The sequence below is a fragment of the Haliotis rufescens genome, unplaced genomic scaffold (genome assembly GCF_023055435.1).
Source record: "Haliotis rufescens isolate VD_foot unplaced genomic scaffold, xgHalRufe1.0.p SCAF_17, whole genome shotgun sequence".
Taxonomy (NCBI): Eukaryota; Metazoa; Mollusca; class Gastropoda; order Lepetellida; family Haliotidae; genus Haliotis; species Haliotis rufescens.
The window spans coordinates 14224055-14240864 of record NW_025963857.1 but is presented as its reverse complement, the minus strand read 5'-3'; the positions used below and the strand labels follow the sequence as shown (position 1 = coordinate 14240864).

General features: G+C 38.5%; 2 protein-coding genes across 7 annotated transcripts in view; one reads left to right on the top strand and one right to left on the bottom strand.

Annotated features, from left to right (window-relative positions):
• The window catches only part of LOC124140854 (sodium- and chloride-dependent glycine transporter 2-like), a 46590-nt gene extending 34687 nt beyond the window's left edge, over positions 1-11903 (bottom strand). For all 4 annotated transcript variants that reach the window (XM_048397612.1, XM_048397615.1, XM_048397614.1 and 1 more), the window contains exon 1: positions 11601-11903. In XM_048397612.1, coding sequence (XP_048253569.1) covers positions 11601-11661 — 61 coding nt within the window. In that variant the 5' untranslated portion in view covers positions 11662-11903. The remainder of the gene's footprint in view (positions 1-11600) is intronic.
• LOC124140855 (D-aspartate oxidase-like) overlaps positions 5306-16810 on the top strand; it is a 29375-nt gene continuing 17870 nt past the window's right edge. The window contains exons 1-3 of one of the 3 annotated variants that reach the window (XM_046508653.2): positions 5306-5418; positions 8158-8402; positions 9922-10033. In XM_046508653.2, coding sequence (XP_046364609.1) covers positions 8218-8402; positions 9922-10033 — 297 coding nt within the window. In that variant the 5' untranslated portion in view covers positions 5306-5418; positions 8158-8217. Of the gene's footprint in view, positions 5419-5689; positions 5807-7831; positions 8403-9921; positions 10034-16810 lie in introns of those variants that run through there. The other 2 variants (XM_046508654.2, XM_048397617.1) reach the window with 2 other exon arrangements.

The following is a 16810-nucleotide window of genomic DNA, read 5'->3' as shown; positions in this document are numbered from 1 at the left end:
CCAATAACTTCAGTTACTATTACTACTGTTACTATTACTGTAGTGATCACATTGCACTAATATTTGAAACGTATATAGTGTTAATTTAGAAAATTTCACAGGTCTCAAAATCAGCCTAAGTATCTGTAGCATCGGAATGGTCTTACGTGCTGTGGCAGAGGCCCCTTCAGATCCCCTCGACCATGCTGACCCATCTTGACTGATACATTTCATTCACTCTCCTCCCGTTTTAGCAAAAATGGGCCGCGTCTTCGGCACGTCAAGGCCATCTTCCCGAGGCAAGTGAGTTAACTGACTATAGAAGTCGTTTCCACCCTTGCCGAACTAGGCTGGTATTATGGAGTTACATTTTGGCTGGACTAACGATTCTATGCATAGTCCAATCAAAATAGCGCACCGAAATCGAAATCCGGTTCGTAAAGTGTCGTGCAGATTTCGGTCGACAGAAGGATTTGCAAAGCATGTGCACCGCTAACTCGTTGTCAACAGATATTTTCTAAATCTTTTCCTGTTTTTAATCAAGGTGCTCACGTGATTTGATGCACTTCGCGATGTAAGACTCGTTTTATCACAATATAGATCTTGATTATCGATCATATCGTCTTGACTGGGCGCCACCGTTTTGTTTGAAGCAAATGCAAGTGATACGAGTGGTTGAATCTGATTGGTCAATAGGAGAGGCATAGAAAGGACATTACTCGTAATAGCCACTGGTGGCGCTACGATCGAGCCCGGGAATTCCAGCCTAGTTCGGCAAGGGTGGAAACTGGACTTTTAAAGTCAGTTCACTCTCTTGCCTCGGGAAGATGGTCAAGGCGGAAAGTCAGTATGCAACTTGGAGGTTCTGCCAGCTGATCAGGTGAGCTTCATTCAGTCCTGTGCACCATACGGGACTGGTCAAAAATCAAACCCACCTTCTTTTCTCTATGTCTTTTTTTAAAGGACTTGTGTGCACTTATGACCTTCTTAAGAAAACCTTTAAGCTACAGAAGGTCTTAAGTGCACAATGATTTATGATATTTATAATGCCAAATGTGCTCTCTCTATTCAACCCAATCAAACATCAAACTATTAATAATGTCAATGTGGAATATCATCATCCCAATCAAACATCACTACCATTGATAATGCCTACGAAGGTCTATCTTCAGGTCAATAAAACGTCACCACTAGTTATAATGCCTATGGAGTTTATCTCCAGCCCAATAAAACATCACTATTCATACTACCTATGGGATATCTCTTCAGCCCCCAAAATACATCACTAATATTAATAATGCCTATGGTATCTACCTTCAGCCCTATAAAACATCACTAGGTGAAAGGTGCTTCAAACATACAAGCACCTCAGCAACAGTGAGTTGGTGAGTGAGTTTCATTTTACGCCGCTTTTAGCAATGGGCTTCACACATTGTACCCATATCGGGAATCGAACCCGGGTCTTTAACCACTAGGCTACCCGACCGCCCTCACCCCAGCAACAGTGTTGTTATAACGTACTGGTGTGATCATTGCAAAAAAATAAAGGAAAATTTACTTTAATATATTTTAATATATTTTTAATATATTCAGCACGGGTTTCCAGTATTTATTTTCTAGGACCAAATGAGAAAGAGAAAGGTGACAACAAAAGATATAAAAATGTCCTACTATAACATTCTTGCCTAAAAATATACAATCTTTCAACAACATTTTAAATATACATTTCGTTTTGTTAAGTTCATAAGGATTCGTTGAAATGATCGTTGGTTTATTTAACAAAGAAGTTAAAGGCTGTTGAGGTTATACTGATTACACCGCAAACAATGCAGTACCAGCATACGCTGTATGCTGTCACTACTCGGCAGAAGTCCGATGCACTTCCTTGTTCAGGCGAGAAGCAGTGCGTACGAAACAAGTGTCACGTGGTCACATAAGCTCCGTCCACTCATTATTTAAGTACACTTAAGACCACTGTAGTTGTAGGGGCTCTACAGACGTGAGCCTCATGCAACCCAAAACCACTATTCCCGCCGTCATATGGCTGGAATATTGCTGAGTTGGGCGTTAAACAACAAACATACAAACACAACTATGCAGTTCTATAATTTATGACATACGATGTGTCTACGTCAGTAAAGAACTGTATCCCAGCAACAATTTGCATGGTTACCATGAAAATTAAGCCGCGTATCAAAGGTTTATGGCACAGTGTGAATAGGGCATAGTACAGTTGATAGGAAAGTACGTTTTGTCAGTTCGTGGCTTTGGTGCACCCTTTAGATACAATAGGAAGCGATTCTTGGCTTTGAGGCACCTGTTGGAATGAATGCTGATCTATTCCGACCTAACTTAATGTTGTTTTTGTTTGTCGGTTGGTGGTCTGTAAATAATAGTCTGGACCAGACAATCCACTGATTGACATCGCCTTGTGACGTACCTCACTTAAATAAAGGGTCTCAACACGTCGCCTTGTGGCCTACCTTACTTAAATAGAAGGTCTCAATATAACGCCTTATCATCTTAGGAGGTTGGCAGAAATAAATTAAGGTAATGTTTCAATAACATCGTCTTTGCAGAGAAGTTGAAGTGATGTATGTATCAGAATGTATAGGTTTGTGTACGAAATAACGATATTGTACCTGACACCTTTGAAAGAAATATTGGCGTTAAACATGGGTCGTTTTAAGTCCATTTTGTTCTTCTTCATCCATGAATTAGTTCAATAAATTAAACAAACCTGTTCTGATGGAATCCAGTTTCACCCGAAGCTATTCAGTAATTTCTTCTTTTGTTTGCCAATGATAAAGTATTGTGTTCCGAGCACAATACCTGGACTACAAAATAATCAGTTGGAATGTTATTGTAATCAATGGAATTTATCTGTCAACGTGGTGGTACACTAGCTGAAAGAAAGAAATGGTTTTATCAAGGGTATTCATTAGAGATTGTTATGCAAAATGCATGCTGAAGAAGCTGCTCTAAAAGCTAAGAATATCTTCTAGATATAATCAATCCTCGGAAATATATCCTATAATACATTCTTTGAGATTTTCGATAAAAAAGGAGTCCAACTTTGTTATATGGCGCGGAGGTTTGGGATATTTCTAATGTAATAGTTTCGGAGAATGTGGACGATACCTATTACATATATTTGCACAGGCGAACACGATAAAATACTGGAGTAATTAGTTTAAATGCCTGTACCAAGATATCATTTTTTTTTATAATATGCTATAACTTTAGGATCCACAAGGACAGACAAACTGGGCATCTTCTGTTCTTCATGGACAGAACAGGACACGGATATACCAGATCATTTCATAGATGCTTTTACTCACATCTTGTAAGATATGTACATTCAAAATTGACATTGTTTTCTATTATTATTTAATAAACTATCACGTTTTTCCCTCTTTACAACCAGTTTCTGTAGAGTGCAATACTTATTCAATGTAACAGTAAAAACATTAAGAATAGCACTTGTAAGATTCAGATATAGCTCACACGAACTCCTCATCGATACAGAGGGATATTAAGAGAAAACAGGAGTGGCCGAGTTCTCGTAGGCTGCAATTGGACAACGCGAAACATGGTTTTCCTCGGTCCTCCGAATGGAATGAGAACAAATACCGGAAGAAAAATTCCTTCTCCCAAAGTAACATTATAACATTAATTTTTATCGCCCAAAATAAACTTTCGAGGTGCAGACGTGTCTCCACTTTAATTAACTTCCTGCATCAGAGATGCTACACATACACATCTACAAGCAGATATGGTACAGATTAGGTCTTCAGTAACCCATGCTTGCCGTAAACGGCGACTATGCTTATCGTAAAAGGCAACTGTGCTTGTCGTAAAAGGCGACTATGCTTGTCGTAAGAGGCGACTAACGGGATCGGGTGGCCAGGCTCGCTGACCTGGTTGATGCATGTCATCGATCCCAATTGCGTGGATCGATGTTCATGACATCAATCACTGGGTTGTCTGGTCCAGACTCCATTATTTACAGACCGCCGTCATATAGCTGGAATATTGGAGAGTGTGGCGTTAAACAATATAAAAAAAACAAGATCATAAGAAATTTAAATCTCCATTTAATTGGAAGATCATAAGAAATGTCCATTGTACGATTCAAACTATATCATAAGCATGTGCTCGCGCTAATGTGGGCCTATGGTGCCCCGACGGTGACACCCGTCACAAACACAGGCAAATAATTATAGATTAAGTGGTATCTTTTTTTATAAATTATTGCTGAAACACAAAAATATCCATGAGATTCCTTATGTTCCAGGTTGTGCACAACTGCGGCCATGGGTCGTACGGTATCAGCATGAGTTGGGGAACCGCCGTCCATGTAGTAGAAATAGTGAAGGACATGGTTAAAACTAAATCGTGACTCTAAATTAACTCCCTTGGTTCACGACCACTGACCAGCATTGACATTCTATCAACCATACAGTAAACTACGGTTATAACGAACACGCTTATAACGAACTAACGGATATAACGAACTAACTTTTTAGTCCCGACTATATGCTGTAGTTTTGCTGTATATATGCTTATAACGCATTACGGTTATAACGAACTAAAATTAGTAGTCCCCTTGAGTTCGTTATAACCGTAGTCTACTGTACTTGCATCGCAACATTTGTCTAAGTAAATCAAATATAACTGTTTTTCAGAAATGGGGGAAACATCATTAAAATGGATACAATGTGATACTACAGTATTGTTTTACATATAAACGATAATTGAGTACAGTGTCAACGATTGTGTAGATAGATGCTCATGATGTCAATCACTGGATTTTCTGATCGAGACTCGAATATTTACAAACCCCCATCATATAACTGGAATACTGGTTAATGTCGGCGTAAAACATCAAGCAAAGAGACCTCACATTTATAATGACGTTGTTGGCATTCTTGACGTCATATTGACCCTGTAACCTATGGACACCGGTTTCAATTAAGACAGCGCCATCTTTTTACTACAATTACTTATAAAATGTGAACAACATAATTATTACATAAATGTGAGAGTGTTACTGAACTCAGGTAATAGAAAAATAGGATTTGTTTCATGAAATAACTATCTTGTGATATTTTATGTGTAAAAGGTGGGCTACAGTCCCCCTTGACGTACTGACGTACACAAAACAGAATAGCGAGCAGAGGCGACACTCCGTTATTCTCATCGATAACATATACACCTGACTATATGCACCCAACATACATTTCATGATAAACAAAGCTGCTGGAAAACCGTATGAATAATGGATACATGTGTCCTCATAAATAAGGCTATGCATACATGTAGGGCTTAATGCAGTCACGTTGTTAGAGATAAGTTATCAGTGGATATAAGAACTAGCGGAACTCTCGGTCGTTACTGTTGAACTCTCAACACTCGTCTTTTTGACGTCCATCAGAAGTAAGTTCATTACACTTGCGTTAAAAAATTACGTGTAGTTACATTCTGTAGCCTGTTTTCGAATAATGTTGTTATTGCGAGTAGATAGATTAAGACCTCTACAATACCGGCCACAGCCGGAGCCTTAATGATTGCTGAATAACTCATTAGTATGCAAATATATCAATGACGTCATAGGTCAGCGAGGGTAAGGAAAGGTCAATGGTCAACATGTAATCAGGCATATAATAAGACGATCAGTGATTAACACGTAAAAGGACGAAACAAGGAAAGATGGCGACGGTCACCACGGTCCTTTGAAATTGAAAGGACTTTAATTTGCCTCGACTTGCCAATGAACGATTGTGAACAGGCATGTTGGCGCGACGCGACGAAGGCTATAGAAACTGTAGGTACACCCTGTTTCGTCAGTCACAACCAACATCTACACCTAACTCAAAAATGCTAATAGAATGAAATTACCCAAGTAAACAGACCAGCACTGAATGTATTATTTCATAGTATGTCATTGTTCATTATAATGTATTTACTAAACTACCATGTTAGCCTTGTAAAATTCCTATACAGTTTAGCCTACTCAAAGTTTGCTAAGGATCACCACTTTAAATGGTAAATTGTGTGGATCAGTTGAAATAGCCAATGACAATATTGTGTGATGACATGTTCAATGAACAAAAGTCCGTTGTCATATGTCACACGATGCCAACAGAAACATGTGACCAATAATCACCCTTCAAAATTAGAGTATCTGACGAGAACTGAAACGTAAAAAGATCACGAAAACAAATTCAGTGTCAAAAAACAACAACACACAGTAGCCGCATGTGATCCACCTGATGAGATCACAGTCTGGCACCGTCGTTCTACTCGTATGCTCCCGATTAGTGTCTGGGTGGTTGTCAAGGGAAGATTGTTCCACTCTTCCATAAGAGATATGCCAAATTCCCGTAGAGTTGCTTGAAGGACAGGGCGTCGTGAGAGGGCGATCTGCAACTCGTCCCACATTTGTTCGATTTGGTTGAGGGCTGGTGACCGGCCGACCACTCCATGCGGACAATGGTCTTCTGCTATAAGTGGGTATCAATGACCCTGGCACGATGAGGTCGTGCGTTATTGTCCATGAGGATGAAGCAGGTCCGATTGCAACAGCATTCGGTTTCACGTACACATCCAGAATGTCATCCTTGAAGCGCACACGTATCATCGTGCCAGGCAGTAGGACATCTCTACTGATCCCATCCCTAATCATGATTGAGCCCATTGCATTGCGGTCATGTTCGGATATGTTAGAATCCTGCAATCTTTCTCCTTGTCTATGCCAAACTCGGACACGTCGATCGAGACAGTATCTCGATTCATCAGAGAAAAACACTGGGTGGAAACTGGACTTTTATAGTTAGTTAACTCTCTTGCCCCGGAAAGATGCAGTGAAATGTACTTGAGCCCAGGCCTTGTCTGTCCATTTTACGTGATCTTCAGCCCAATCCAAACGTGATATCGAGCCTGTGAGATGCGAATGCATGCCCTCGGAGACCAGCCTCACGGAGTCGATTACGCACTGTCTGAGTAGAAACGTTAACGTCACTGGCGTTCCGAGGGTCATTTCTGAGTGTGGTGGCAGACACGAATTGGTGACATGGCGTCAGGAAAAAACTATCTTCCCCTGTGTGAGGGAATGCTGTCGACTACTTGCATGTCACTGAGTAGCTGATCCAAACGTCTAGTAACGATTTCATGCCTTGCTGAACACACTTTGACTAACACCTAAGACTTTTGCAACGTGACGTTGTGCTGACCTAGTTTCAAGAATGTCTTGACATCAGCCTAAGTTCTTCGGTCGTCTTTGACGCTGAGTGGGCATAAATGCTTTGACAGTATTAAACTTATTTCATTTCTGAGACTTCGAAAATTCAAACAAACCCTTTTTACTTAAACAAAACACTACCTTCTTAAACTTAAAATACATCACTATTTTCAGACTTTGACAAAACAAGGAATATATTTGAGGAATATATTTGAAAATAAACCAGAACTTAACTCGTCTGTTATGTACTGTGTGAGTCGCGACAGTGGCTTCAAATACCGGTGCAATCCGATAATGTCCAAAGGTTTGTCAACACCATACCCGTCCTCGTAGGTTTCACCAAAGTGATAAACGTCTGAGATTTGCATTACTTGGGGATTTCCTCCCAATTTAAGCGGCGTTAAATCACATTAACAACAATATGATATCATTTTATAAGTTTGTATATCTTGTTTGTTTTGGGAAATCATTACTTTTCGTCAGGTATAACGGAGGCATCGTGACGACCATGGTTGTGTATTCCTATCACATCTCAAACATGACTATGTCTAGACCCTAGAGTAGAAATTGTATACACTGATAAATAATACTGGTATGTATGTACCTGGCCTGCATGCGTTATGAAGTCACCCTTGCTTAAAAATACATCCGGCTGAATACATGTCACTGCATAAATTATCTTGAAGTTAAAGTTGGGCATGGGCGCTTACCTTGTTTATCCTCGGTCCTTACGCAACATTTTGGTTGTTTGTTTGTTGTTTAACGCCGCACTGAGCAATATGACGGCGGTCTGCAAATAATCGAGTCTGGACCAGACAATCCAGTGATTGACATCATGAGCATCGATCCACGCAATAAGGATCGATGACATGCATATATGGACTTGCTAAATCATTCTAGACTTGAGTTAGACTCTTTTTCAATTCAATCCCCAGGGTCTGGGCGACAGACAAGGCGGTCGTTAGTATACCCAACCAGGATAACCCTCGGACGGAATGGCTCGGGTTGCCGTCATTGGTGCAGGAGTGGTTGGTCTGTCTACCGCTATTAACATCAAGGACTGCATGCCGGGAAGTCGCGTGGACATAGTAGCAGACAAATTCAACCAAGACACGACCAGTGTCGGTGCCGCGGCTTGGATAGTTCCCTGGGCACCGGGGGTCGATGAGGCACTTCAGAGGTAAGATAACACAACAGAGAGGTCAGACACACGACAGTCACTTATTTGTCTGACAACACCTAATTTTGTTTCCTACAAGTCTAGATCTTAAAGCTATCTCGTCAACCTTTTAATAAGCCCCATAAAGAATCGAGAAAATTCGTCATCTTCCTTTTCAACAAACCTTTGTTCTTTGAAAGATATGCACTCTTGCTATACTCTTGAGTGATTGAGTGAAATGACTTTTATTCAGAGAAATTGAACTAACTTAGTCAGTGAATTTCACTGTCAACTCAGAAACTAACATATCTAGTAGATAGTATATCTTCACGTTTCCTCAGCCATTACAAGGATATCAAGTCTGCTGTAGAACCAGAGAAGTATATTAGATGTAACATGATAAATCACTTGTTAGGGCATTATGTGAATTCAGAGTGTCATTACACAATTTCAAAGTAAATTTTACACGTAGATGTGAAAAAAGGGAACTTGAAATGGGTATCTGTGACAACTGCCAATTAGGAGAGATTGGGAATGAATTTCATGTTTTATTAGAATGTGATAAGTATGAACATCTTAGAGAAAAATATATTCTGATGTTTTACAATAGGCATAAAAACAAGATGTTAATGATCGGTCTTATATCCAATAACTTTGCTGTTATACGTTCATTAACCATATTGTTAAAACATATATATTCTCTGCCAGATAGTTTTAATATATCATGTATGTCACGTTACTAAACAAATGAAACTGAAAATGTCAACTCTACAATTGGCCATGTGGCCTTAAATACCGAATAAATAGATATCTATCTAACTTATCAGATGTGTGTGCCACGGAGATTGTTTCAACCAGTATCACCATAACCTTGGTTTATATGCACATTTTTATGTTCATATTGCACTTTGTTCGTTGTAGGTCGTGGATGTTATGCATGTGCCTGTGAATCCGATATGCACAACGATATATTATACATCTCATCCATATTTGACCTAGAACCTGTTGATATGCTCTTTGTTAAACATGTAACACGCTAAACGTGTTTAAAGGTGTTTAAATCTGAAACATGTATGGATTGTGGGGATGCTGCGTTCAGGCTGTGAGGCGATAGCTCATTTCATGTGTTTAGACCCTAAACGTGTTTAGATAGAACAGGCCTTGTATTTGTTTCCATTCTTACACATTGTTTTCAGTGTGGTTTAAGTAGTGAATTATACTAATTTAATAAGTAATATTTACTAATTTTTAGCATCGTCCTGCAATTTGCCAGGCAGGGGAGTAAGTTTGTTTGCTAACCTTCTGGCTTCTAACTAATTAAGTAAGTACAATTCACTGGACATTTCAGTGAAACGATCCCGAGTTTGGGACAGACTAGCCGACCCTATCAGCCACACAAAATATGAAAATAAACAGATGGTAATTATGTATATGCTATGTCCTTTTTGAAGTTAAGAAAGAAATATCCTAACCGTAACATTAAGCTGAGGTTTCTAGAATCACATTTGAACGGGTATTTAAATATAGTCTTTCTATGTAGGAAATGGGGCCGAACTTCAATGGATTACTTCATCAAACTGGCAGTTTCAGAAGACAGTGCAGACAGTGGTGCCAGTATTGGTATGGGGATACATTATGCCACTGGACCACAGGTTAGATCAATAGGGCTTCATCATCTCACCTAGGCAGACTTAACTGTTAGATTAATACTCATCATGTGTTTCCTGTCCATCACAGACCCGTGAAGATCCGGGGTAGAATAGGTCTTCAGCAACCCATGCTTGCCGTAAAAGGCCACTATGCTTGTCGTAAAAGGCGACTAACGGGGTCAGGTGGTCAGGCTCGGCATTGCCTAAAAGTCGGGCCGGGCCGGGCCGGGCCAAGACGGGCCAAAGTGTTACTGGCTAATTACTTCATTATCGGCGATCATACCTACATATAATTGATGCAACATACCCACATAACATTAATGAACAATCACCAAACAAAAAAGTGCACCATGAATAAGTAATTCGGAGTAAATCGCTTGAAAACCAGAAAGTTGAGAAGTGTGTAAGCGTCGCTGATCTTGGTAACATGTAAAAGAGCAATCGTTAAACGAAATAAGATTTCAAACGTATCAAATACTTCTAGCTATCGTGATACAACGTTCCATCTGTGCGCATAGTCTTTATATTGATAGGAATGTTCTATATATATGTAAATACCACTTTATAATGTCACTGATCGTCGTATTTAAAGAAGACACGTTGGTTAAAGTAGACCTCTTCTCCCTATACTCTCAACAGTCACACAAGTGTTCGGTCCGACTTGGCCCGGGCTGTCAAAATCAACTTTCAACTCACAGATGTATCATCAAATGGATTCACATCTTTAGATTAGTATTATATCTACCTAAATACCACTTTATTATGTCACGGTACATCGTATTTAAAGAAAACAAGGTGCTCAAAGTGAAGCCCTTTTCCCTCTACATTCTCAACATAGTCTCTATCAGAAGTGTTTGTCTTGTGTTGGGTCCGACTTGGCCCGGGCGATCAAAATCAACTTTAAACACACAGACGTATCTTCAAATGTGTTTACATCTATAGATTAGTGTTATATCTACCTATATAACACTTTATAATGTCACGGTACATCGTATTTAAAGAAAACAAGGTGCTCAAAGTCAAGCATTTTAACTGTATTTTCTTAAGAAAATCTGTCAGAAGTGTTCGGTCCGACTTGACCCGGGCTGTCGAAATCAACTTAAACTTCACTGATGTATCATCAAATGGATTCACATCTTTAGATTAGTATTATATCTACCCAAATGCTACTTTATAGTGTCTCAGATCGATGTACTTAAAGAAAACAAGGGGCTCAAAGTGAGCCCTTTTCCCTCTAGATTCTCAACATAGTCTCTATCAGAAGTGTTTGTCTCGTGTTGGGTCCGACTTGGCCCGGGCGATCAAAATCAACTTTAAACACACAGACGTATCTTCAAATGTGTTTACATTTAAAGATTAGTGTTATATCTACCTATATACCACTTTATAATGTCACGGGACATCGTATTTAAAGAAAACAAGGTGCTCAAAGTCAAGCATTTCTACTGTATTTTCTTAAGAAAATCTTTGTCAGAACTGTTAGGCCCGAAAGTCTATTTAGGATTTAAATTGTGATTAAGGAAGTAGAGGGTAGAGAGAGAACAAGATAACAAATCTTAACAAAACCTACCTTCCAAACAAGTGCTAATTCGTTCGTATCCGTAATCCGTCACAAACTGTGATGAACGCATAGTGTGTTCGATGAAGGAAATACAGCCCTTCAGATCTTTGTTGACTGAATACACCTTGTTCAGTGATATAATTTATAAGATATTGAAGCTACATATGAATGTATATGATGTCTCATCTTGATGTACTTAAATAATGCAATTCAACAAAGAAGATGTACAGATGCCTCGACAGCATTTTTGGCAGTCAACTACAAGTACAGGTAAACATGGCTTTTAATGCTCATGTGTGTCAAGTTGCCCTTACCTCGCCGTCACATCTGTACACAAAGGAAGTGCATAATCTAAACTAGGCTACATTTGCATTTCTTTAGCCGTTTACAGATGCCTCGACAACATTTTTCACACATGAATGACTTCAACCTTGGCTCTCAACTAGTACAGGTAAACATGGCTATTAATACTCATGTGCGTCAGGTTGCCCCAACCTCGCCGTCGTATCTGTACACAAAACAAGTGCATAGTCTAAACTAGGCTACATATGCATTTCTTCAGCCGTTTCAATAATGCAGTGCGCTGACACAGCATGCTGCATAGGTCTGTACAGCACAATGTATTTTATTAGTAATTGGTCGATCCTTCATAAATCATATTTTTGCCATTCATTTCACATATGCCTCGGTAGAATTGAGGTAGGGGAAGGACTTCTGGTCAGATAACAAGGTATTCAGATATCAGAAACTCGTTTATCCGGACAACATTTTAGAAAAAGCAATTGTCCGGATAAGCGAGGTTCGACTGTATAGCGCGTGATACATGACAAAACAGATGTGTTAGGACCTGATTCGCACTTGCTGAAGGGAAACCAATGGACCCTGATCATAATACATTGGTTGCTTATTATTATTATTATTAAACATATTGTATTGTCCAAACAGACAAAGGGATTGGGCACAAGTGCAGCACTTATTACCACCTTCTCCCTATATACAGTTATACATAATATTGCATAATGAAAATTAACAATTTACAGTTGAAGCATCACATTGTGGAAACATAGTGCGCAATATAAATTTATATACAGTGCTCATATGAAGGATATGTACAATGTGCTGGAAAGTGAAGACAGTGTGCATCTCATACATATGCTAATATTATACATGTTAGTGTTGTATATAGATTTAACAATATTAATGATTAACAGTTTGGAAACAATAATATGCTAGCTACTGAATCTGTTAGTCGTTTCTATAAATTTGTGTACAGACAAGAATATTTTTGTATTCAGGAAAACATCTAAGTTTGGATCACAAAAAAAGAATACTATTTAGAGTTTTTTGTCCTCCAAGATTATCGATAGCTGTCAGTAATGTCTCCCGAATATCATCATATAAGGTACATTGGAAGAAGAAATGGAATGAATTTTCACAAGGAGCTCCGCATTTACAGGAAATAGTATCAGATAATTAACACGAAACAGGTTGGAATTTAGTGTGCTACAATTGTGTCTCAATCTAGTATGCAATATGTTTGTAGATCTCTCACCGCAATTATAGTGCATAGGTGGTGATGTAGGCTGCTCAGATGCGACAGCTTTAAAATAAGATATTGACGGACTATCCCTGATTCCTGATGATAGATTATTCCATTGGCCTAATGTATCTATGATATAAGACCTTTTAAACGTAGATGTCCGTGCAAATGGAACTACAACATCATGGCGGTTTCTGAGATTATAACTGACCTTCTGTAACACAGCTGGTGGTATAAGATCAGTTATATATGAAGGACATGGCTTTATTTTATATTTTATACATAGTTACAAGTTTGTTGACGTTTCTTCAATACACTTAGATATATGTATCCACGTCACACACACCTAGAACAAGTACACTTATTTGAATATACTAATATTACATGAATGTTACTGAGCAGTCAGTTAGAGTTTATATCTTTGCGCTTAATCAGCAACATTAAGCCTTTCACGTATATTACAACTTTGTATGTTAACTTTCCTTTCCAGAAATACGATAGCATGGTGACAGAGATAAACTTCTACCCCAAGAGATGTGTCATTGACTAAAATCTGCTTTGTTAATTTGATTTCAAGTGATAACCTTCACCTGGAAGGAATTTATATTTGTATTATTTCAATTTTTCTTTTCATATATATCCCTCTGAATTTTGGGTTTTGAAATAGCATGTCGCAGAAATAACTTCTGTTGGACCCTTAGACTTGCAAGAATACTCTAAGCATTGGCCAAACCATGCCCCATTTGTGCTTCTTGCTTTGTCAGACCAAACCCATACTGTTGAATTTCTCAAAAGCTTTAAAAGGGTTAAAGCTATTTTTGGAAGTATAAATGGGTTGATTGGTGACTACCACAGAAGTAGCAAATGGAGTTATGTCCGATGAAATTCTCTGTTTTGACTTGTGCTAATCGTTTCCGTGTGTTTCGGGTTTAACAACTAACTTGCCTTTGCGTGTGTTTGTTCCACCGGTGGTGCAGGATACGCTCACCTCTATGCAAACACCTGTTATCCTCACTGTTTGATAGTAGTTTATACACGTAAGTATGTATAAGTTGTATGTCATCTTAAAATATCAGTTGTGTTATCCCTCTTTGTGGGGTGTACTACAAACATAAATCAAAGTTTCTTTTGAGCTATCATGAATATCATAAAATACTTAGCAAGTCTATGCTTATCATTCCCTCTACGCCTACCAAAGGCTCTAATTGTGGCTAATTGTTACATATTCTTCACGAATACTGTAAATCATGAAACGTGTAACCATATTAATGCGAGTTTAGACCGCTGGCTAGACTAACATCTAGTTTCTGAAATGAACATATTTTACAAAAATAAAAACAATTGTTTGATTATATTGATAAAATATTTAACTGCAGTAATCTAGTCTTGCCAAATATGATTGACTTGCATCGGCTGTATTGGATATATTTGTTTCAGGAACTGTATGACAGGCCTAAAATGCGTCACGAAAGTAATGCGATTAACTTTGCTTTTGACCTGTAAAAGCTAACCAGCAAAAGAAAACACGGCGCCGTTGTTTACAATGAACGCATGTCTAAACAAACATCCTTTTTTATATACTTAAGTAGAAGTATCACGATGGACAGTGCATACAACTGTTTGGCAAACAATATCAAGCAATATTTTAGATTCAGAATCAACATACCATGACATAACAGAAACATATATATTAAATTGTATATATTCATATTTGCTGCTATTCACGATAAATTTATCTTACCGTCACTGTTTAAAACTACTCTGAACTACTTGTATGTATAGATCATCTTATTTGTAAACAGTAGGCGCACGTATTATATATCTAACAGTTACAAAAGTCTGCTGAAATCTTCTATTTCTTTATTATGTAAAACACTCCAAATATAGTTGTCATAATGAACATAGTTTTAAAGTATATTTGTCACATGCAATAATACTGTCCGGTATTATTAGTAATATTTTCAATATCAACCACATATTGTGAGAATCCAGTAAAAAGGAACTGAGTAAAGCAGTGGTAAAATCTATCCATATATACAAAATTGTATATTTTTGGATATACCATATATACAAAATTGTATATCTTTGGATATACCAAATTGTATATTTTGTATATATTGGAATTTTCCCTTGTGATACTTTCACTGGCCACTGACAAAGATTAGCAGTATTAGAATAAGAAACTAAATTAAATCCAGTATGAAGTGATGATGTGTACGCATACAGAAAACTAAGAGAGCCCAACTTACTTCAGTTTCTGTACCGTACTAGCGCTTACCTCCTTTTGCATCCTGCGTATCATTCAACCTGTCGGATCGACTTGTCCCGGGTGGTTAATAATCTTAAACATCACGACTGTAAAACAAAGTTGCTTACTTACTTACTTACTTTGGAGATTTAACGTGCGCTTTCCGACTGATGCGTATTTCGCACACGGGCCCGGCCAGGCCATTTAATGTGTTTCCGAAAGGTGCGAAAGTGGTGTGTGCAACCCAAGAGGGGGCTTTAGGGGTTGCTTATATAAACAAAGTTGCTAGATATATAGAGATTTTATGGCGTCTTTTAACCATCACGACAATAATACTGAGTGGTCCAAGTCAGGTTCAGGAGAAGTGTGTTTTCACAGAACGAGCTGCTCGGAGATGCAGCACGTATTCTCGCGGTATGGCAGATTACAACTGTCTCAGATCCCTAAAATCCCTAATCAGGCCCTAAAACTAATCACACGAACTCAACATGGCACCCCCTCCACCTCACTCCAGGCCTTAACAGGAGAAATGCCACTTAAACTGCGTAGGGAACAACTTACCCTAAACTTCTGGCCGCGTCCCAATAAAACCCTCTTATCGAAAACTTAATAAAAAACAATTTTAGCCCTAGAAACCAAGCCCTAGCCCGGAAACATACACTACTTACTCCAATTTCCCAAAGAATAACCAATTACCTAAATGAACACAAAATAAATAATCTTAAACAAAACAATAAATCATCCAATATCTTCACTCCAAAACTTAAAATACCAAAAATAGACACAACACTAACCGATACACTAAATAAACAGACCGGTCCTAACATCGCTAAAACCACCACACTAGCATACATACATGAAAAATGGCCAAATTGGTGTCACATATACACAGACGGATCCTCAGATCCGATCTCAAAACACACAGGTTTCCGAGTCCACATCGCACAACCAACCAAAAACACACAATCTTACCGACTCCCAAACAACCAATCCATATTCACGGCCGAACTAATGGGCATGGCCTCAGCACTACACAATCAGCAATCTAAAAAACACCAAAAAATCCTCATCCTAACCGACTCCCTCGGTGGACTACAAGCCCTCAAAAATAAAAACACTAAAAACCGCCCGAAACTAATAAATCAAATGCTCAATAGCTCAAACAACCTAACTAAGGCAGGAAAACAAATAGAGTTCATTTGGATCCCCGCCCACGTAGGAATCTTTGGAAATGAAAAGGCAGATAAAGCAGCAAAATTATCGCTTAAACTCCCAGAAATAAGCTTAAACTTACCCAGCTCAAAATCAGAAATCAAAAGTGAAAAATCAACAAAAAATGGCAAAATATATACCAAAACTCAAATAGCCAAATCAGGAAAGTACTCAAAAAAAACCTAAATAAACCAAAAATACTACACCCATCAAAAAAAA